At 42.3% G+C, this 22,039-nt stretch overlaps 3 protein-coding genes across 3 annotated transcripts in view; 1 reads left to right on the top strand and 2 right to left on the bottom strand.

Annotated features, from left to right (window-relative positions):
- Window positions 1-2,874: 2,874 nt before the first annotated feature.
- LOC311224924 (uncharacterized protein) lies at window positions 2,875-5,247 on the bottom strand. Its single transcript, XM_084310082.1, has one exon. It carries the CDS (start codon window positions 5,244-5,246, stop codon window positions 4,155-4,157), a length of 1,092 nt encoding a protein of 363 aa, XP_084166208.1. The 5' UTR covers window position 5,247; the 3' UTR covers window positions 2,875-4,154.
- Window positions 5,248-5,704: 457 nt separating this feature from the next.
- Window positions 5,705-14,955, top strand: iah1 (isoamyl acetate hydrolyzing esterase 1 (putative)). The gene is made up of 6 exons (XM_084311624.1): window positions 5,705-5,833; window positions 6,042-6,094; window positions 6,443-6,591; window positions 6,718-6,879; window positions 8,057-8,178; window positions 12,397-14,955. The coding sequence occupies exons 1-6, from the start codon at window positions 5,771-5,773 to the stop codon at window positions 12,571-12,573; spliced, it is 726 nt and encodes a 241-aa protein (XP_084167750.1). The 5' UTR covers window positions 5,705-5,770; the 3' UTR covers window positions 12,574-14,955.
- A 1,748-nt stretch (window positions 14,956-16,703) lies between these two features.
- Window positions 16,704-22,039, bottom strand: part of adam17a (ADAM metallopeptidase domain 17a) — a 99,995-nt gene continuing 94,659 nt past the window's right edge. The window contains exon 19 of the mRNA XM_084309608.1: window positions 16,704-19,066. Coding sequence (XP_084165734.1) covers window positions 18,638-19,066 — 429 coding nt within the window. The 3' untranslated portion in view covers window positions 16,704-18,637. The remainder of the gene's footprint in view (window positions 19,067-22,039) is intronic.

Genomic DNA, 22,039 nt, shown 5'->3' with positions numbered 1-22,039 from the left:
TACAGTAGCAATGTGAACTGGACACTCATAAATGGAGTCATTTTGTCCACACAAAGGAGAAAGGAGAGTACATGTTAGTTCTGCTCTGTCTCGTTGAGCCTGAATGTTTTTTGTTGTTGTTTTTTTAAACAAATGTCCTCAAGGTTTTAATGGCTGTGTCTTTGGTGGACTAGTCCGATATCCATCTTTTGTGTTCTTTTACAAATTACCAGGATCTGATCTCAATGGCGGTCTCCATTCTATAGATATATCTTGGCATTCCAGCAGCTATCTGAGTGATGATGTTTTTTGCCAGTTGTCGGATGTCCCAACATGTCCTAAGACACTGTTTTAATATTACTTTATATTTATAAGTTATTACTGTCCGGCCACGTTCTCTGGACTGCAGCCTAGGGTTGGGTGATACAGTCTTAGAACAATATCATGATATTTCAGGATAATTTGTGGTAACGATATTCATGACGATATGGGGGGGGGGGGGGGGGGGGGGAATTAAACAATACTGAACAATGTTTTACTGATAATTTTAGCAGTATTTATTAGTGCAAATAGTGCCAACATAATTTTTTTTTTTAAATGATCCTAAATATAAACATAGAATAGTGTTTTCCTTGGAATTTTCAGTAAAAGTATAAATAACTCAATTGTTTAATATTGTTTTAACGATAACAAAAAGTTACTTAACTGTACTTAACTTACTTAACTTTTCAGAAGCCTGCGAAATAGTGTTACCTAATAAAACGTGCCTACATTTTTAAGTACAAATGTAAGCAGTCTGGTGACGAGAACGCTGTATTAATGTGCATTATGTTATGAAAATAAATGTTTATACGTGTACTCTCGTGAACGATATGTTATGGCACAGCCCTACTGCAGCCAAACTGTATATTTCGGCCCTTGGCTCTCTCCATGTCAAAAAGTGAGCATCCCTATAAGGACATGGCTTTGAGAGGATATGCTCAGAGGCTTTGAATGCATTAAGATTGTCTAGAACGCTCCGTTTCTCAGTTTATTTTTTCAAGGATGGACAAACAAGGAAAGAGCAAGTCCGTCCGTGTCTTTGAATGTCCACAAAGGTCAGAGATTGATATTTATTTCGTATCCGTTTAGCACTTCAGTATATATGATTACTTTTTGTGTATTGTACTTTTCCTGTGTTAGTAGTTTCACTGTAGGGTTTGAGTCCTAAATGCTTGATTAAAATGCACTGATCAGTTAACTTGTTTGCTGATGCCTTTGTTGTAAACTGTAAATGTGTTCATGCACTACATACTGTGTTAAATATGTACTGTAGCAACAACCCATCACTTTTAATACTGTGAACGTATGGCTTTTTATAACAATAAGTAGTCGTAGATTTTATTGAAGAAAATATTCTGTATGCATCATTTGACCAGTTTTTTTTTTAATTATTATTATTGTGTTAATATTTTGTTTGTTTTTATCACTAGATTAAAAATGTTTCTAATAAACAAATCAGTCATGGTTGTATTTTATTTAATACAGCAGCTGTTCACTCATGGCTATACTGATGATTCACCACATGGTGGTGCCAAAATCAACCTGCACTGTGTGTGGCTTAGGAACTATTTGATGTCAGATAATAAAGAACTATTGGGAAGAGATAGGAGAGATAATAAATGAAATAGTAGGATATGAAATACCCCAGACAGGCCAAGTATTGTATTTAGGGAACTTAACACAGGAAGGAATTCAGGGGGAAGACAAATACTTGATTAAGATATTAGTAGTAGCAGCCAAGAAAGCATTGACGAAAATGTGGTATATATAGAGTAGAAGCACCGACGAAAGAACAATGGACAGAGATAGTAGGGGGGGATACATGAAATGGAGAGAATCACACATAGGCTGAGGCTACAAGACGAGAAGTTTGAGTCAAAATGGGAGAAGTGGGAAGAGTATAGGAAGAAAATAATAGACATCACAGGAGAGTGAAAAGGAGACAAGAAGAGAAATAGAAATCGAAATGAACTATGAAGGTACCAAAGAACCCATGTCACTTTATTCTTTTATATCTTTTTTTTTCTTCTTTTTTCCCTTTAGTTAATTCATTTTAGGTCAACTCTTCATTTGATTTTGATATTATTTTCTACTATCAGCTATATATTTGAGTTCTTATCTGTCGAATTGTATTGTACTGTCTCTTATCATTTTGACCGCCAATTGTAATGTTGTACGTGGATGTTTGTTTGTAAATCAAGAAACTGATAATAAAAATGTAAGTAAAAAAAAAAAAAGGGGGGGGAACTATTTGAAATAGAAATATGAACCGTGTAAATTACAAAGATGATGTATGTACAGGACAGGCATAGGATGGGTTATGCACACCAATCCTCAAATTAACCCCAGTGAAAACAAAAGAACTCCAACTCGTATTCTTGCAATGCGAGTGCACTGGATATTGTACATACTCACAGAAATCTCTTGTTAGCATGACAGACATGATACAGTGGCTCACCATATAGTGATATGCTTTATCAAGTACTAGGCTATATCTGAAAAAAAAATCTGACCAATCTCTGGTGATGATTCTATAATTTAGGTGCATGCAAATAAACATGGTGACAGTGGCTCAGGAGGTAGAGTCTGGTCATGGGAAGGTTCCCAGTTAGATTCCGGCTCCTCCCAGCAGCGTGTCGAAGTGTCCTTGAGCAAGACACTTAACCCCCAATTGCTCCTGATGAGCAGGTTGGCAGTGCACCTTGCATGGTTGCCTCTGCCATCGGTGTGTGAATGGGTCAAATGTGAGGAACAAATTGTAAAGCGCTTTGAATAAGTGCTATATAAATGCAGTCCAAAAACACTCAGGAAACATCACTCCAACATAATAATTTATTTATCTTAAAATACATGATCTGTATCAGGAGATGTGACATGAGCATAGATTTAATACATTAAATAGCAAAGGCACAGTCGTTGACTGAAGTACTGACCGGTCCACAATCACTGCGCTTTCATGAACGGTTCTGTAAAGGTTTTATCTGACTCCGCTCCTTTCCTATGGATGTGACTTCTGAGGTTTCATTATTTTGACCAGCACACTGGATGTGCACACACACGTGTCCTCTAACTGAACACATTTCATAAAGGAATCAAACCAGTCCAAACCAACCTTTTATTTTCTATTAATTTACAATAAAGCACCCTTTATAAATGCTTTATAAAAGCCATATGCGTGTACTGCGAGTACACAGGCTGTTCACCAACCCTTTAATCTTCCTGTCAGCATGCTCACGCTGATATTGTTACTTATCATTTGACTAAAGAAAGGTAACCCCAAGAAAACAGTTCAGTGGCTAAATGCCACCAAGCCGCATTTAATCCTCTAAACATAAAACTACTTAAGTGTTGCAGAGTGCTCTTTTAATAGAATTGGATACAGACCGGAAATTACAGTTGTGTGCGATACTGCAGGCTGGCACAGCCAAACAGATGAATTCAATGTTATGTCGTTTTATTTGGACTTTCTTAGTAACTGCGTTTGTGAACACTTAATTCCATTGGAAAGTGTAGCTATATGGTGTCAGTTCGTATTGACATGAGTCACGACAGTACTGGAGTATGCCATCGATTTAGGCCTAACTAACTGGGTATGCTGACCTTTACCATGGTACAAACCATCATAATAATTTACCATGATACAGCCAGGGGCGTAGCAAGAAATTCAGGGCTATGTGCACATTATGTGCCTCCGGGCCCCCCTCCCCTCCGGGACACAGACACACACCTCCAGGCAATCTAACAAATCCACTGACTTAACGACTCCACAGGCACATCCATAATGGAAATGAGGACAGCACTGTTATTACCACACCTTAAAAAAGGCCCTATGTTTAAAATCTGTCCTAAAAGGTTTTAAAACAAGCCATTTAGTCCAGAGCCCCCCCCCCCCCCCCACACACACACACACACTTCTACACCCCTGGGTACAGTTATGGATTCACCATGGTATAATCCAGTTTAATCATTGATAGATGATTTTTGGTTCAAATAAATTTGGCAATACCAAATACAATCATGTTTTCTTTTTTTGTATCTATTTCATATCAATGGACCATATTCACACAGTGGCCATTTTGCTCTTATGTCATGCTCAGGGTTGGGTTCCTTTCCACCCCGTCCCATGGTCAATTTCATCCCCGCTTTAAGGATATAAGTACAGTCATTGCAACCATCACCAACACCCCGACAGCCATCTCCATCAGCTTGCCCAGTTTCCATTCATTGGCTCCCCCGTCTTTAATCTTCTGGAACTCCGCTTTCTTTTCCTTCAACTCTTTATCTCTTTGAAACTGCTCTTTGTAGTGGGACTTGATGAACCTGTCAACGTTGGTGATGCTCTGGCCGTCTGTGCCCATCACAGGAGAGTCGCGGGCGCCTGTTGGCTGCTGTGTCGTGGAGCTGCTGGGGTCGCTTGCCGAGGGCCTGGGAGCTCCAACCAGGTCTCCCTGACTCAAGATGCCCCGGTCATACTTCTTCCTCAGCTCCTTATTGCCCAACACGTTGTACGCTTCGCTGATCTCAGCAAAGCGGGTCGTGGCACCTTCACTGTCTGCATTCTTATCTGGGTGGTTGATGAACGACTGTTTATAGTAAGCGGTTTTGATCTGAGCGTAAGTGGCACTAGGAGCCACTTCGAGGATCTCATAATAGGCCGTTTTGCTTTTATACAGGGGCTCTTCAGACCAGTTGCCAGTATAAGCCCGAATAAACATTAATTCTTCACGTCCCAACAAATGACGACTGATGACGAGGCTCCGTTGTCGATGTGCAGCAAAGCCCACAGCATGGAGACTCCTTCTCTGCTCGGTCCTGGTCCATAACCCGTGTGTCTTTGCTCTGCTGTTGCACAGAACACTGACTGTTGTCTTGTTGTTCAGGGGGCCAGAGCTGAGGTAAACCCTACTATCAAGCAGCTCTGCATCCACAGCTAGTTCACTTCTCATCAGTCCCAGATCATGGTTTGGTTTGTTGCTACGGGAGTTTTCTCTTGCGAGACGTTCCTGAGAAATGCCCTGAGAAGGTGCCCTTTGGAGAACTTGGTCGGTATCTTGTCCATCTTCAATCTCAGTGAGATTCCCACTTGACAAAGTTCTTGGCGACAAAGACGCGGCCTGTATTGCCGTTATACATTGCTTGCTCCCAATTTCTAAAAGTGGCTGATTGAAAGTTTTGTTTACAATATTGTAGGCTCCCTTTCCGAATCGCAGCCTGACCTCCGCCATGTTTACAGGGGCACAGGGGGAGTACTGCCGGTGCGCGTGAACACTTAAGGTAACTAACTGTGTGTTTTGCTGCCTCTCTCCGACTGGAATGAGTACTACGCCTTAATCCGCACCAATAAACAGACCCTGTGCCCCAATTATTTTCAATGCTATAAATTCGATGTCTGATAAAATTCAAATACTTCTGGCACTCATTTGTTTCCATACTGAAACACTTGCGGTATTTTGAGCTCATAGGAGAAAGAGGCCTCACGCGTTCTCACGAGATAAAGCTGGGAACGAGGTTACACGCGCTCCATGTAACGCGGAAGTCCAGCAGGACGCGCTCCATGTAACGCGGAAGTGCAGCAGGAGTGTGTGATTGGTGCTCACGCGCTCATGTAACGCGGAAATCCAGCAGGAGCGTGTGATTTGATTGGTGGAGCCACCGGGTTCGGCAGCTTGCAGCAGGATTGTCCCAAGAATGAACCGGTGTCGCGCGTGATCCCAACAGGAACCACAACAAATGCTCAACTGGCTCCATCATGTCCAAATTAAAAACGATCATTTGGCCACAAGTAATTTTATTTGGAGACTCCATCACCCAGGTTAGTTCGTACACGAATTACACATTAGCTAACGTTACAACATCGTGGATTTGTTTCCCCTTATCAGTGTGAATGTCACTCACGGGTAGCTCGCTTGCTTGCACATGAATGAATGACAGGTGATATATATCTGACCGACAGTTAGCGTGTTAACTTGCTAGCAATATTCTCTTCGATATGAATAACAATGTGATGTTGATTCTTTCAGTTTTCATTCCAAGCCAATGGATGGGGCTCAGACATAGCCAACAAGCTAGTTAGGTGAGATATTTTCTTGTTTTAATTATTTTAATTATCGTTGGTTTGATTGATTGATTGATTGATTGAAAAGTGTACACTGTACATTGGAATAATGACAAAGCCATACTTGGTAATTTACTGTACAACTGGGTTAGGACATTTGTAGGGGCCAGTTTCGACTGGTATGACTGCTCAGCCAAACTAAGAAAGATGCTTTGTGATTTTGCTATGGTTTCAGTAATGCTTGGCTACTTTCTAGTCTCACACCAAAACCCCACTGTGTTAGAAACCCTGATAAAGACAACCAAGCCTAGTATGCAGTTGGCACAGCAACATTTAGGGGGCTAACAACTCATGTTTGCCCATCAGAAAATGTGACATCATGAACAGAGGACTATCAGGCTACAACTCCAGATGGGCCAAGATCCTCCTGCCTCAGGTCATCCCCAGCCGGAACTCAGACAAAAACATCGTCGCTGTTACCATCTTCTTTGGGGCCAACGACTCTGCTCTCGAAGGTACGTTTGATATAGCGGAACTGATGCCAGTGTTAATACAGACGAGAGGACGACAATGTCTGATCCTAACCCTGGAAGAATGCCTGCCGTCCAATCCATCCATATAACGTAGATACTGTGTTCCAGATAAGAACCCCCAGCAACATGTCCCTCTGCAGGAGTACTCCGAGAACATGAAGGAGATGGTCAGCCACCTGGCGTCAGCGGGTGTGTCCGCAGACAAAGTAATCTTCATCACTCCTCCTCCTCTTCATGAGCCATCCTGGGAGAAAGAGTGCTTACTCAAAGGTGACTCGTGTTCCTCGCTCCTCTCCCCTGCGTTCTCGCATAGACCGCTACGGTTGAAAGCGTTGTTTGTGGGCGGCCAAGTGGCGCAGTGGGCAAGGCGCTCGCCACTAGGAGATGCTGCTACCAGCTTGGCTGGTCGTTCATACTAACACAATTGGCAGTGTTCGGGGTGGGAAAGCTGGTGGGTGGGGATTAGACGTTGTGGACAGCGACTCCTACAGCAGAATCAGGAAGTGACGGGGGCAGCGTGAGCCTCCCACGCGTTACTCCTCGCCACTGAGAGATCGCGCTGTACAGGTGAAAAGATGCAACAGCTGCCTCCTCGTGTACCGGAGGGGACACGTGATGCAAGGCTTGGTCCTCACTGCAGCCGACCAGTGGGAGGCATAGTCTAGCAACGTTCGAGACAGGGGAGGGGAGAATTGATGGGAGAATTGGCGAGGCGAAAACGAAATTGGGATGGGAGAAAAATAAGGTGAAAAAGTGGATAAAAAAGGCGTTGTTTGTGTGTGTGTTTGCACATGTGTGCACCTGCGTTAAAGTAAGTTCACTTTGTAGTCTGGTGCTGCTACACGGTCGGGTGTAGATATGGGGCCCCTAGAAGAATTCATATTCCGAATCCAAACTAAAATCACTAATAATATACCAGTGGCTTTTTTTTTTACTGCAAAGAGGCCTCTCAGGGAAATCCACATACTGTAGCTTGTTACAGTAAACATAAACAGATTATTAAACAGGAAGCACTAGTAACCTACAGTGTGAAAGGTGCCCAATTTCCATGTGCATTTTCCAACTTCAATCTGGGCTCATCACTGAAGTGTTTGGGATCCCCTGTAATAGAACCCTCCTGCTCTGCTGCTTGTTACTGGGTTAGAGTGGACAGCTTTCTCATTCTGTTGTGTTAAACATGTGAAGAGAATTCCTCGCCTGAGCCGACTGAATTGAAAGTGAACCGACACCAACCTTTGGGAGTACATACAGTATGTGTGTGTATGTTTGTGTGCATGTGTGTGTATGTTTGTGTACATGTGTGTGTATGTTTGTGTACGTGTTTGTGTACATGTGTGTATGTGTTTGTGTACATGTGTGTGTGTATGTTTGTGTACGTGTGTGTGTATGTTTGTGTACGTGTTTGTGTACGTGTATGTTTGGAGCTTACTTTCCCCTGTTCCTCCAGGCTGCCCTCTGAACCGCCTCAACTCGGTAGCAGGGCAGTACGCTCAAGCATGTGTCCAGGCAGCTGGTCAGTGTGGAGCTGACGTCCTCGACCTCTGGACACTGATGCAGAAAGACGGGCAGGTGGGGAACAGTGTTGTTTCTTCCATGACGTTCACTGTTGTATTTTATTGGGGGGCGTTGTTATCTTGAAAGGGATTTTTACTGGTACATGTGATGTCCTCCACAGCATGTGTGGTAGAAACATGGATTTTCCCCATCATATTTCTGACCTAGCTGGGCCCCATTCCTCGTACGTGGTTCAACTAAGCCGATCAAATGTCCTATTAGCCAGCTTAAATTAACCTGATGATTGATGTCAGGCTATCTCGGTTTCTCGAAGCCTGATTCGGTCTCAAACAATCTCGTTCATTCGAACCAGACTTGAGTGCTCAGGATAATTGCGCGTGCCCGTCTTATCTGAAAAGGGGGAGGTGTCGATCCCCGAAAACCATGATAACGGGAAGATATCGCAAGTTAAATGCATATCTATAGGCTAATTTTAAGTCCCTCATTACCCCAATCAATCAGATTATATTTCTTTAAATGTGCCTGCTGGCAATAGGCTTAATGGAATGAATAATTGAATGAGATCTTGCTAGCGAAAATAATTACTTCAACTCTTTTAGAATAAGTAGATAAAAACAAGCTCAAATGTATACGAATTAATAGATACTTATGAGGATATCTGTACTGTATGTGTGTAGGTATCATGTACTATATAAATACATGGTTCCCAATAGGGATGCTCGATATTGGCTTTTTTACCGATACCGATATTGTCCAACTCTTAATTTCCGATACCGATATCAACCGATATCACATTTTAATGCCGATATCGGCCGATAATATCGGTAGGCCGATAATATCAGACATCATTTCTATAGAAATGTAAAAAAATATCTATATATATATATATATTTTTTAAAACCGATACAGATATTTTCCGATATCACATTTTAGTGCCGATATCGGCCGATAATATCGGTAGGCCGATAATATCGGACATCCCTAGTTCCCAATGTTTTCAGGCCGCGACCCCCCCCAAAATAACGGTGTCAGAGAGCCGCGACCCCCACTATTATATGAGGTGGTTGAAACATGCAAACGTTCACACGCACACAAATGCATTGGAGGCTTTTAACACGCACAAACTACACAAAATAACACAATAATCAAACAACCATAAAATGAATACATATAGCGCGTTTAATTTAGAAGGCTAATGTTCAACTCACCTAATGAGATGGATGGGCATATGCTTGAAGCACAACAAGTCCAGTCTGGGTTTAATTTTGGAGACAGCGACTCGGAGATCATCCTCCACATTCAGACGTGATCTGTACTTATTTTTTATATAAGTCAGTGCAGAGAATGTTTTTTCGAATAGGTAGGTAGATCCAAATGGCGGATAGCTGTGCGTATTCCCTCTCAATTGATATCCAGTCGGCATTGGAGGTGGGCAGCGAGCTGGGACGCATTCTCCATCAGAAACAAGCGCCATGATATATATCTGTTTATCACATGGCGTTTTCACAATCGCCGAAATGCTTGCTTGTGATTGGTCAATAACGCGCGTCAGAGGTCCGTTATCACACGATAACGGACCTCTGCCAAGCAATAATGACCGTTGTGCGCAGCTGTTCGCAATCAAGCCCACTACAACACTGTATCAGTGCTGCTCAGCATATGCACAGCTGCACTCAGTCATCAGTGCAATCAGACCACAGACCTGCCAACTGCCGATAATAATAATCACTTTATTTGGGCTGACAGAGCCACAGAACAACTGCGTTTGCATTTGATCTCGTCTTGTCGATGGTGTACAATGAATTAGGTATATTTGTTAGTAAGTTAGCCATGTAATAAGCGGGATAATGTATAGCTATACTCGATCATTGTCGCAAAATAATTGACCTTCACTGACGTTTAAAACACCTCGGCACTGCGCCTCGGTATTTTAAACTCCGTGTCGGTCAATTATTTTGCGACAATGACCTCGTAGCTATACATTATCCCTTACATATCTGTATGTTGTCGTGTATGTCATAAATATCATTATTTAAAATTGTATTAACAGATTGCAGAATGGGTACAATACAGTACGGCTCAATACACACAATTGTTAAGGGGATGCAGACCAGAGAAAGACTTTTGTCTTGTTTACATCAGGGTCCCCCATTTTCAATTCATCATAACATATATGACATACCGGTACATGACATACAGATAGACAGTACTGCTACATCTATACATTTATGACATGACAAATACAGTACTGTTTGTGATACAAAAAGAGTCTAAAAAAGAGAGTATATACATTTGACTGTAAACTGTACATTGGTGGAGGTTGTGTAGGTGGGGTGGAGGGGGGGTTGGGTAGGTGGGGTGGGGAAACTGTACATTGGAGGTGGTTTGGTGGGTGGGGGGGTTGGGTAGGCGGGGAGGGGTAACTGTACATTGGATTATCGACACAACCTTACTTGGTCCCAAGAAGAGGGTCTTGTGTATTATTGGGTTAGGATATTTACTGTACATTGGAGGGGGTTGGGTTAGGACATTTACAGGGGCCAGTTTCGAATTGCAGTCTCCTGTAGGTGCTCTTTGAGAGTGGTTTTGAAAGTGGGTAGTGATTCACATTCCTTTACAGCTGTGGGTAGGGCGTTCCACATTGATGTGGCATAATTGCGAAACGTGTTTAGTCCCTTGTTTGAGCCGAATCTGTGTTTAACATGGTTTGTGGAGCTCCCTCTGGTGTCTACTAGTGGATCTACTATTGGATCTACTTTCTCTGTGGATGGTTTCGTGAATAAATCTCCATTATGCTTCAATTACTGTGTGTTTATTGTATAGCAATAAGGTTGGGTGAATTGGACCATTGTATAAAAGCATTACATCACTTGAAGTCGTGTGTTATACTCATTAGATCACGCCTAGGGGAGTCTAACGACCCTCCGCTGCGCGTCGGGCCTAACAACCACCCCTAGGCGTGATTTAATGAGTATAACACGTGTGATGTAATGCTTAATTATCTTGAAGATTATCCGGCTAACTCAGTTAGCCACGTATGGGGAACGGGGCCCAGGTCTACTCTGTGTAATAATAATAATGAATAAATAAAAGTGGTCTACCCCCCCCCCACCCACCCACCCAACCACCTCCAATGTACAGTCCCCCCCCCCCACCCAACCTCCTCCAATGTACAGTTTCTACGTCAAATGTATATACTTTTTTTCTGGACTCTTTTTGTATCACAAACAGTACTGTATTTGCAAATCTGGTATGTCATAAATGTATAGATGTAGCAGTACTGTCTATCTGTATGTCATGTATGTCATATATGTTACGATTAATTGAAAATGGGGGACCCTGATGTAAACAAGACGAAAGTCTTTCTCTGGTCTGCATCCCCTTAACAATTGTATGTATTGAGCTGTACTGTACTGTACCCATTCTGCAATCTGTTCATAAAGTTTTCAATCAATCAATCAATCAATCAGTCTTGAAATTCTGGAATTTCAATATTTAAAACATTTAATTGTTTTTGGATGAACACAGTTCTGCTGTGTAGATGTAGAAGTTTACACCACAGATAAAACATTCTCCCAAGCTCATCTTATCATTATCATATGTTGTGATGAAATTATGATAGTGATATCACTGCACACAATTATGTAATCTAAATGAACGATAACAAGGACACATTAACAAATATTTCTCTCAAAATGAGATCTTCAATATTTAAAAGGATGTTCAATATTTTGGTTTGATATCACACCACGTTATCACTCAGTTCAGTTGGATTATTTATCTTGTGATTTTGCATATGTGAACAGACATTATATATATTGATATCGGAGAAAGAAATAGAGATAATTAATTTCTTTCATATTGCCCAGTCCTGCCTCCACTGTAGTGGTCGACTGGGTTTCCAATGGCCAGTGGATCTAATGGCTAATATAATGCTAATACCACCCATTTATTTTTGCATCTGATAAAAATCTACAATTTAATACTAATAAACGGGACACTAAATTTGTATTTCTTTTGTAGATCTGAACTCTACATATTAATCAACAAATGTATGAAACAAAGTAAATCTAAGGGAGAGTGCTAAAACAATGTTAATCGGCTGATTCCGATGATCAAAATGCCAGATATGTCAGATTAATGGGTCTATCACCACTCTACTTAAATAGACACTTCTCATTGCGTCCAATACTTGCGGAGAGAAGCCGTCTTTCTCTTCGTCCACCACTGAAGTAAAAGCGTTCCTCCTGAGACCTCCTCTCTGCCCCACAGGACTATACAGCCTACCTGTCTGATGGGCTGCACCTCTCCGATAAGGGCAACCAGTTTGTGGCCGAGAACCTGTGGAGGATCCTGGAGCCCCGTGTAGCCCACCTGCCCTTCATCCTGCCCTACTGGGGCGACGTGGACACTAAGGACCCAGAGAGCAGTCTGCTCTGTGACCAGTGAAGACTGATCTCACATGCTTCAATATGCTATGGAAGTGAATATTTCACTTGCTGGCATGCCGTCAGTGTGGAACTCATGTAATGTTGCTGTTGACATTTATTTTTTTCTCTCTTCTATTTTTGTATTTTCTAACAAGCTGGGAATTCAACTATAGGACTAGACTCTGGTCCTCCAGTTATAAAAGGGAGATAATCACACAGGGTGACCTGAATAGAGTACATCAATATATAAATCAAGTATAGCTCTGCGCTATGGTAAACTGATAATTCAGATTAATTTGTATTAACCTGTTAAGCCTATCATAAATCCATCAATAGAGACCGTATTAGATCCAATTATCATATCATGGGGTATCATTGGAAAGCCACACTCATTGGCTACAACCCTGTGCAAAGATTTTCGAGATTGCCAAATGATTGACGGAGCTAGAGCCCCGGGAGTCGGGGGTGGTAATGTGTACTTTTGCGTACTTTGGGGCACGCCTCACATATCGGCATGTAACTCGAGAACCGCTGAACGGATTTTGTCACCTGAAAGGGCAATCGACAGGCAACAAATAGGGCTTTAATTCTATTTATACAACGGCATGCAAATTTCTCGATTCTGATTGGCTGAAACAGTCCATTTACACGTATGTATAGGGAACTCTCCACGCTGCTGGTCCCAGGACCCGCCCACAACCGAATCACATCACATCACTCCACCGGATCACAAGATGGCGGACAATAATCTTTAACAAATGGATATGTTGATAGCGTCGTTACGACTAAATATCAAGCGATTCTGTCACGGCGAATGTCTTAGTCTCTTACACAATGTTGGATTGTGTAATCTATGGGTCATGAATCATTGTGTAACAAAAGAAAAATCGCGGATTGATTGATTAATTTGCAATTTCTTTTTAAATTTCTTTTTCCTTCTCCCTGACTGCAGCCCTCACTCTCACACTGTCCGACGCTGGCTCTCCACCCACCCCCACACACACGCACACGCACACACTCCTGTCTGCAACGCGGGTGAGAGTCAGACTGAGAGAGAGCTGGGTGCTGCGCTGTTCTAAGTGAGCATGGCCTATTGAGTTGATTGATTGATTGCTAATTTTATTACTGTACGCTTGGTTCCAACTGGTTAAGTTTAGGCCCTCTACAGTAGGTTTAAAAAAATAAAAAAATAGGGCGAAGAAAACTTTTTTTCCTATAGGGCAAAGAAAACTTTTTAATTTGTTTTACCTACTTTCTATAGAAGCATCTAAGAATGAAGTTCTATAGAAAGTAGGTCTGCATCCCCTTAACAATTGTGTGTATTGAGCCGTACTGTATTGTACCCATTCTGCATCTGGTAATACAAATTTCAATCAATCAATCAATCATTCCAATAACAACCACTAACTTCATATTTAAAAACTAAAGAAAAGTTGGATGTGTTAGTTGGTTGGATGTCTTAGTTGAAAGGCAGTTGGATGTGTTAGTTGGTTGGATGTCTTAGTTGAAAGACAGTTGGATGTGTTAGTTGGTTGGATGTCTTAGTTGAAAGACAGTTGGATGGGTTAGTTGGTTGGATGTCTTAGTTGAAAGTCAGTTGGATTCCAATAACACACAGTTGGATGTGTTAGTTGGTTGGATGCACTTCCGAGCTGCTTCCACATGGAGGCAATTTCTCTTTTTTGTTGTTGTGGGAACTACTTTTTCTGGCGGATGGTTTTTTCAATAAATCTTCGATTAATGTGTGTTTATTGTATAGCAATAAGGTTGGATGAATGTGGCAGTTGTATAAAAGCATTACACCACTTGCAGTCGTGATTTGTGAACAATAAACCATGCCTAGGGGGGTCTAACGACCCTCGGCTGCGCCTCGGGCCTAACGACCACCCCTAGGCATGGTTTATTGTTCACAAACCACTCCTGCGCGTGATGTAATGCTTAACTATATATTGTATTAAAAGAAATGCACACCGTGCCACTAGAGGTCGGCAAAGAATCGTCCACATGTGGGCCCTTGGATGTTAAGAGGTCAATGTTTTTAAATAAAAAATTTGTTTAGCCAAGAGTAAAGACCATAACTCCAAGTTCCAAGTTTCTTTAATAGTTGTCATACAGAAGTACAGAATACTTTTATACAAAATGCTTCTTACTGTTACGCTCCAGAGACTGTGCAAGACAAGATAAGTATGAAATAAAATAACATAGTAAAATTAGAAGTAAAAAAATGAGGTCACAGTGTTCAGTTTAGACATATGTACAATGTTCGATGCAGAATGGACGTAACTGAGTTACCATACAATATACAATACTGTGCAGTGTACTAATATACAATACTATATAGTGCAAGGCAGAAATGGGACGAGGTGCAATTTAGGTACAATTCACAGTAGGTGTACGAGTTGTAGTGCAAATCCTTTATCAATAAATATAAAGTGTAAAGTGTGTTTGTGTGATCTAAAGTGTGGAGAGGGTGCTGCAGTGTGTTGTTTGTTTGAGTGAGTGTGTGCGTGTGTGTGCTGTGTGCATTTGATGGTTGTTGCATAGTGTTTATTGTTCGTTTAGCAGCCTGATGGCCTGGGGATAGAAGCTTCTGTCAAACTCTGTCAAAAACAGTAGTCAAAGTGTATATTTTCATTTTTACCTATGTTTTATCGGAAAATGCTAATTATCGTAAAAACCGCAAGAAATGACTAAATCCAGATTCAACCCTGCCATTGGAAAGAGGAGCATTTTCCCTATCCATAGATGTATGATTTGGCCATAAGGTCAAGTTCAAGGTCAAATATGAATTTATAATTAACACTTTGGCTGCCATGGGTTAAATTCATTATCAACCGTAGGTTGCCGGCTCTATTTGTCTATAGAGAAAGTCCCCTTCTTTGCAGGGCTATAACTTTTTAAATTCTATTGCTACATTGCCATTATTAGGGCCCATTCAAAGTCCTATATGTATTGTTCATTGTGTAGCAACGTTAAACTTTTTCATTCACATATTCATAGTAAAGTATGGTCTAATGTATAAGTATGTTTTCATCTCTTTCTGCAGCTTTCTCCAGAACGTGATCTATAGCCCCAAATACATTATATTGATGATGCAATACAGTTTTATGGCAATCAGCGCGATATAAAAAATTCCAACTAGACGTACTTCTAGAAGTTACTACACGTCATCTGATGTTGACCGGATGGGCTACGGGGCGTTTATAATTCCGTGGGCAGCGTTATACCAATCATCTAATGTGGGTCAAATGTTGATAATAGCAGTTAGTATCGAAGACGGTAATTTTACACGCTAAAACTCACCCCAGTCTTTACCCGGTCCATCTCCAGCTTGTATAATGGTATATACGTCCAAATCATGTTGTTTATCAAGTTATTGGCAATCGATCGCTATGTAGTGTGTCGAGATCGAGTCCCGGGACCTATAGCGAGTGCCCGGAAGTAATACGGCCGACCAGCACAACCTCTACGGCACTTCCTGTTAAGCGATTGCGCCGATCGGCCACCAGATGGCGCTCCTGAACCGCCAGAGAGCTCAGTGGGTCCTCCTGGTGGATCTCAGGCCAGCGGAGGGGAAATATGAATCCGATCCGATTTTTGAAATATTGATATTAAAGACGCTGTAAAGCGTCTTCGGCAACTTGAGCATGGCCGGGAATGACGTGTTTAAGCGTTTTCCGGCACCCAAAGTGTTAAAGTCGATTATCATTAATTACTGTATCTACAAATCCTTGTTTAATCATCTTCCCGCGGTTCATTTGCTTAGATTTTTTGTACACATGATCTCAAAAAGGTGGCGAATGAGCTCAGTGAGCATTTATCAGAAAATGTATAAATTTCTGATCATCATCAAAATCATAATTAATTTATTCATTACAATTTACTCAGCCTAGTAACAGACACAATATTTCTGACACTTGAAATACATACCCCCAGGTCCCTAGATACCAAGAACATGCAAATTGACCTTGCAGAAGTGGAGCAATCTTCCATTTACTTAGGCATGTACCTTTAGGTGAAAACGGTCTACAGATTAACAGAATGTGACATTTTAATTTGTTTAAATGCAGAATAAAGATTTTTACTTTTGGAATCTGAACTGTTAATGTAAGCAAGAGCCAGAAGGTGAAACTCAAGGGTGTAGACATTTATTAGCTTAGAAACATAATATACACATCATCCATCCAATACACTCCACATTGTCACAGGACATCAGCTAGATGTGGGTCTCTATCCACAAGAGCTAACGGTATACAGGCAGTCAATGTTCCTCCTTCACCCACTAGGAAGACACTTATACAATTCTAACATACAACCTTAATCCACAGGCAACAGCAATACAAGAAAATAAATTGAAGTGGTTGGCTCATATTGGTTGGCACATGGATAAGACAAAACAAAAGTAATAAAGGTTTTGTAGTGATGGAGAAATTATACATAAGAACCATTCCTGCTGATTGATTACAGTGAGACTAGAACTAGAGTCATGCTCTCCTGTAGGTGGTTTGTTTTGCTTGCAGTATAGAACTTAAAGTGCCATTGACCATATCCACACGGTGACCATTTTGCTCTTATGTCATGCTCGGTTGGGAACGGGGTGGAAAGGAACCCACCCTGAGCGTGACATAAGAGCAAAATGGCCGCTGTGTGAATATGATGAGTGGAGGAACATTTAGGCACACAATCAGAAAAGGCACTTTTTTTCCCCCCCTTGAGGATTCTTTTGTGGATTAATTGGCCGGGAATCTTTTATTTAATGGCAAAAATCATCCTGCTTTAATGACGATAAACAGTTCTCTTCACGGTCCCTTATTTTTTTTAACACTGAATGACTCGTTCCTTGTACGGTATTCAAACGTTGGGATGGAAAGAGTACAAAGGGGTTAAAACCATTAAAAAAAACATTAAACCATTCCAAACAAAAGGAATTAATTACGTACATTTTTAAAACAACCACATACATATCGGTCTCCAGTGAAACTAACAATACTGTAAGTGCAGCAGCGATGCAGGCAGATAAAGAGATGAAGCTGCGGTTGGGTTTTCACTAGACAAAAAGGTCCAGTCTCCCGCTAGTCTAGACCGTTACAGTTTACAATGTGGATCACTGGGAAGTGCTTCATTACCAGGCAACAAAACATGGTAGAAATGTAAGGACAAGCTTGTGAGGTTACATTGCAATAGGGACAGTACATATTTTCACAGCTATACAAAAGCAAACAACTGAAAAGGCAAGATAATGTTTTGAGTTCAAATATGCTCCTTTCCCCCCCACTTTGACCTACGATTCCTCTTCCTCCCCACTCATCAACACACTGCAGATATAGCCGTGGGATTGGTCAATCAACTTTCAATAGGTTTCTCCACCCGCATCTTAATACCAAGTTCATCTTTGCCCATTGGCTTTACAATGGAATAAAAATGACTGATCTTGGCAACAAGGTGCTTTTTGAGGCTCAGTTGCACATCCACCAAGGTTTACACTTGTGTATTAAAAAAGGCAGAGTATTCTTTTTCTTTTCAATTTTCCTCAACACACAGACAAAATATAACTCAGTAGCTATTCATTGCTGCAGTCACTGGCATTACAAGACTACTGAAGCACCGGCTGTACTGGACCTACCTGGTTTTCTTTACATCTCACAACTGACCCATGTAAATATCTACATCTAACTGGATATAATGTGGTCCTTGGTCCTGTTTGAACACCAAACCTACACCTAGGTAACGCTGCATTCCATGACCTGTCAGTGAGTGCTGTCTAGTGTCAGTGAGAAAGCTATGCAGGTCACTGTCGGGTGGAAAACCTTGCACCTCCATTTGAGGCGATGTTCACGTTTTTACTTGGAGGTGAAGGTTTACATGTCCCTCTGTGTTGTTGTGAGCAACTTTCATGAATGTATAACTTAAAAAAAGAAATGGGTATAAATCTGAAAATTCATGAAAGGTGGGTCCTTGAGTTTTCTTTTGCCCCAGACAGCGACAGGATACATAATCTATCAATATGTTCCCTAAAACACGAATCAAGGTGTGTGTGTGTGAGTGAGAGTGCGTTTTCAACAAGACATTGATCCTCTTCTCTCTCAGCACTCCGTGTCTTTACTGTCCAGGCTCACGCAGGCCTGTCTCTTGAGTCGGTGCCGGTCCTTGGCCGGCTGGCTCTGCTCGGTCAGATCCTCGTAGGAGGACTTCGTAGCCGACGAGAAGGCTCCTGCGGTTGTGAAGTCGTCCTCCGGCAGGCCCTCCTCTCCCGGGTGAGAGTCGCTGCTGGTGGTGTCCTCCTGGATGGTGTCCATCCGCAGGCCCCCTGCGCTGGCCGGGGTGGGGGCGCAGCTCAGACCTGGCGCCTGGGTGCTGTCGCTGCCCACAGGATAGGCCCCCAGCTGGGCCTGCTGCTGAACCTGCAGAGGCAGGGAGGAGGGCCCGGTCCGGCCGGCGGAGAAGGAGGGAGGCGGGGGAGGCTTGACGATGTGCATGGAGGCCGACTCGAGGCCGCTCAACATGTCTTGGCTCTGAAGAGGGAAGAAGACGTGTCAACATCTGGAGCGACTGGGACATTCTGTCTGTGACTGAGGCTGGAATCAATTCCTTTTTCTTTTTACTCCCATTCTTTCAGATTTAAATTCTTCTGAAACTAAATATTCCCAGTAATTTTATTTAAAAAGGTGCTATAGATAACATTCGGCCACTAGATGTTGCACTAGACTGACTAGAGAACCAGCATGTAATTTATCCGATTAGGTGCATTCCACGTGGGGAAATGGGAAGTAGGGAGGGGATACATGCCAACATTCATTTTGGACCCGCAAACACTTTTAAATGATAAATTCACTAATCAATCATTTTTGGGGGGTGGGGGAAAAAACAATACTTTTATTCCACACCTTTCTAAAAGCCATGTGGATGTATTTTTTATATATATTTAAATGATTACTCTACATAAAAGTGTTACCTATAGCACCTTTAAATCTTTTTCTATCATTATCATAGTCATTCTAGGTATTAGTATTTGCACCAGATTTGAGAAGGATGTGGACACGCCGGACAAAAGCACCACATTTTTCCCACGTGTTCCTCATCATCATAGCTTTCATTTTGGGGTAGGGGCCACGTCATCATGATGGATTTCAAGATGGCCGCCATGTAAAATCAAGGTTCTGCCCATTAATAAATATCTTGGTCCATAGCGCGCTCAATATTTGAGCGAACACAAAGGTATTGGTATCCCTGTAAACTAGAGAAGCTAAGCTTTCCATTGGTATCATTTTCATTAAGCCCAACTGTTGGGAAGGAGGTTTTAATAGGCAATGATTCAAAATTATGTTAAATTTGCCTAGAAAAAACTGCCATGCTCATCTTCCAAAAGGTCCCTTGGCCGTTCACATGAATATATCATTGGTTTTATAGGTACCCACAAGCCTCTTCTTTCCAGACATACCCACTTTGTCCAACTTGCATGCTATTTGGGGAGATAATCAAGCAGGTTTGTGCATGTGGTACAAATGTGTCGAACATTCTAACAACTGCCAAAAATGTGAATGTTGGCTTAGGGTTTGTTGTTAGAATGTTGAACATAGAAGATACATTTTGGTGTCAAACTACAAATTTTCTGGGTCAATAAATGTGCTAATGCTATGAAGAATGTCACCAGATGAATATTTGTACCATTCTAACAACATATTTACATCATTTTTTACTTGTTTAACAGCCAGACATGCATGAATGCATTTGATATGCTGTCAAGCTCCTGCATGTACTCCACGTCAGCCATAGCGTTGAGGCATCCAGTGAGATAGAGGCCAAAGGAGTGGAGAGCTTCTCCGTCATCGGACTTGATAGTAGGCCAGTTCAGTGCATTGTATATACGCCATTGAGATCTTGTATCCATTTCCAAAATGTTCTTTCAAGAGCCTCCTTGCCTCGCGATAGCCTCGCTCTGGTTCCATGTGAAGACAACTTCTTATCAGCTCTCTTGGCTGTCCATCCGTGTACTGCTCCATGAAATACAGCCGGTCTCTGTTACTATCTGTCTTGTCCTCCACTCCGTGTTCAAAGGCCCTGATGAATAGCCTGTACCCCATAGGGTCTCCCTTGAATATAGGAATCTGTTGAGGGGGCAGAGTAGCATGGTTTTGTTGCTTCACTAGGAAATCCACCATGGCTCGTGTGGACTCTTGTTGCGGAGACTCTTGTTCCTTCTGTGTAGCACCGCCAGGTGCTCTGGAGCTGCTACTGTAAGCAGGTTCTCCTTTTATCGCTACGGCCTGGGGAGTAGGCGTAGCCTGTTCATGAGCTTGTGATTTGAAGGGCTTCTTTTTCTCTATGTAAGAGTTCATTCCATCCCTACGGGACACTCTGGATGAGGCTCGCAGGCCCTCATACTCTTCCAGTACTTTGAACTTGCGGAAGCCTGGGCTAGCAACTCAGCCCTCTCTAATTCAACTTTCAGACGCACGCTTGCAGATGATGTTCTGGAAAATGTAGTGGATGGTGCTCTAGACCCTTTCCTTTTTACGACGCCGGATGCACTGTCTTCAGGCCTGACCTCATCTTGGTGCTTCCTAGACTCCGCTATACGCTGATGCACCTCTTTCATCCATGTGTCAGCCTTTACTGTGAAGTTGTAAAATGTGTCAGCCTTCGGCGTGAACCATTCATCCTGATCTTTCTTCTTCTCCTCTTCTGATGTCTTGCTTAGTACCACCTGGACTGAAGTTTAAGCTCACCGAACTCTCCAAATAGATTGTTGAATTCTACCAATCTTGTACACCTTCCAAGTTACCGTCGTCGTCCTCATCCATTAATTGATTAATCTTATTCATGTGACCAGTTAGTTGACCTAACTTAGCTCTCCTCTTATTGATGGCCTGACGGACATCTTCCTCATAGACCCTTTGTGTCATCTCAACCTTCTTAGGTTCCGACATTTAGTTGTTATCCTTCTTTCAGCGCTCCAGTAGTTTGTGTTGATTCCTTTTTCCTCTTGGAACAGAGTTTTCTTACTAATATGAGAGCCGACGTTCCACTCTACTGGTTAAAGTTGCTTACTCGTGAGTAGTACGTTCGTTGATAAAGAAAAATAATGTCCACAGCCGCTCCAGTGTAAATGTGTCACAGCTTCTGTGCACTCACCCGGAGATTCCCTGGACCTCTCGTGCCTCTCGTGCTTCCTGGACTCCAGCCTTCCTACCGCCTGCCCGCTGAGGAAGATTCCGACCAGGATCAAAGCCAGCGTGCCATGGTTCCCAGTGCCAGACTGTGGCCACATATGGTAGGCTACAGTCTAGTTCTCTAGTCTATTCTATTAAGCTTCTTTTATTGTTTTGTATTTTGTGCTGCCTTACAACCTACAACCCGCGCTTACCAGTGTTTGCTTTTGCTCCTCAGTGATTCCCCTGGACCTGTCAAGACACCTTGTGACCCCTCTCAAGCCTCACGTTCCCCCAGACGTTCCCTGGACCTCTCCCTCATGCTTCCAGGACTCC

This window comes from Notolepis coatsorum, assembly GCF_963971535.1.
Source record: "Notolepis coatsorum genome assembly, chromosome: 3".
In the NCBI taxonomy this organism is placed as follows: Eukaryota; Metazoa; Chordata; class Actinopteri; order Aulopiformes; family Paralepididae; genus Notolepis; species Notolepis coatsorum.
Note: the sequence above shows the minus strand (reverse complement) of the source record. Positions and strands in the feature narration are given on the sequence as shown.

Coding starts and splice junctions, on each gene's coding strand:
- LOC311224924 (XM_084310082.1), bottom strand. CDS start 5,246: ATGGCGGAGGTCAGGCTGCGATTCGGAAAGGGAGCCTACAATATTGTA.
- iah1 (XM_084311624.1), top strand. CDS start 5,771: ATGTCCAAATTAAAAACGATCATTTGGCCACAAGTAATTTTATTTGGA. Junction 6,095..6,442: donor ATAGCCAACAAGCTAGTTAG/GTGAGATATTTT, acceptor TTTGCCCATCAG/AAAATGTGACATCATGAACA. Junction 8,179..12,396: donor TGATGCAGAAAGACGGGCAG/GTGGGGAACAGT, acceptor TCTGCCCCACAG/GACTATACAGCCTACCTGTC.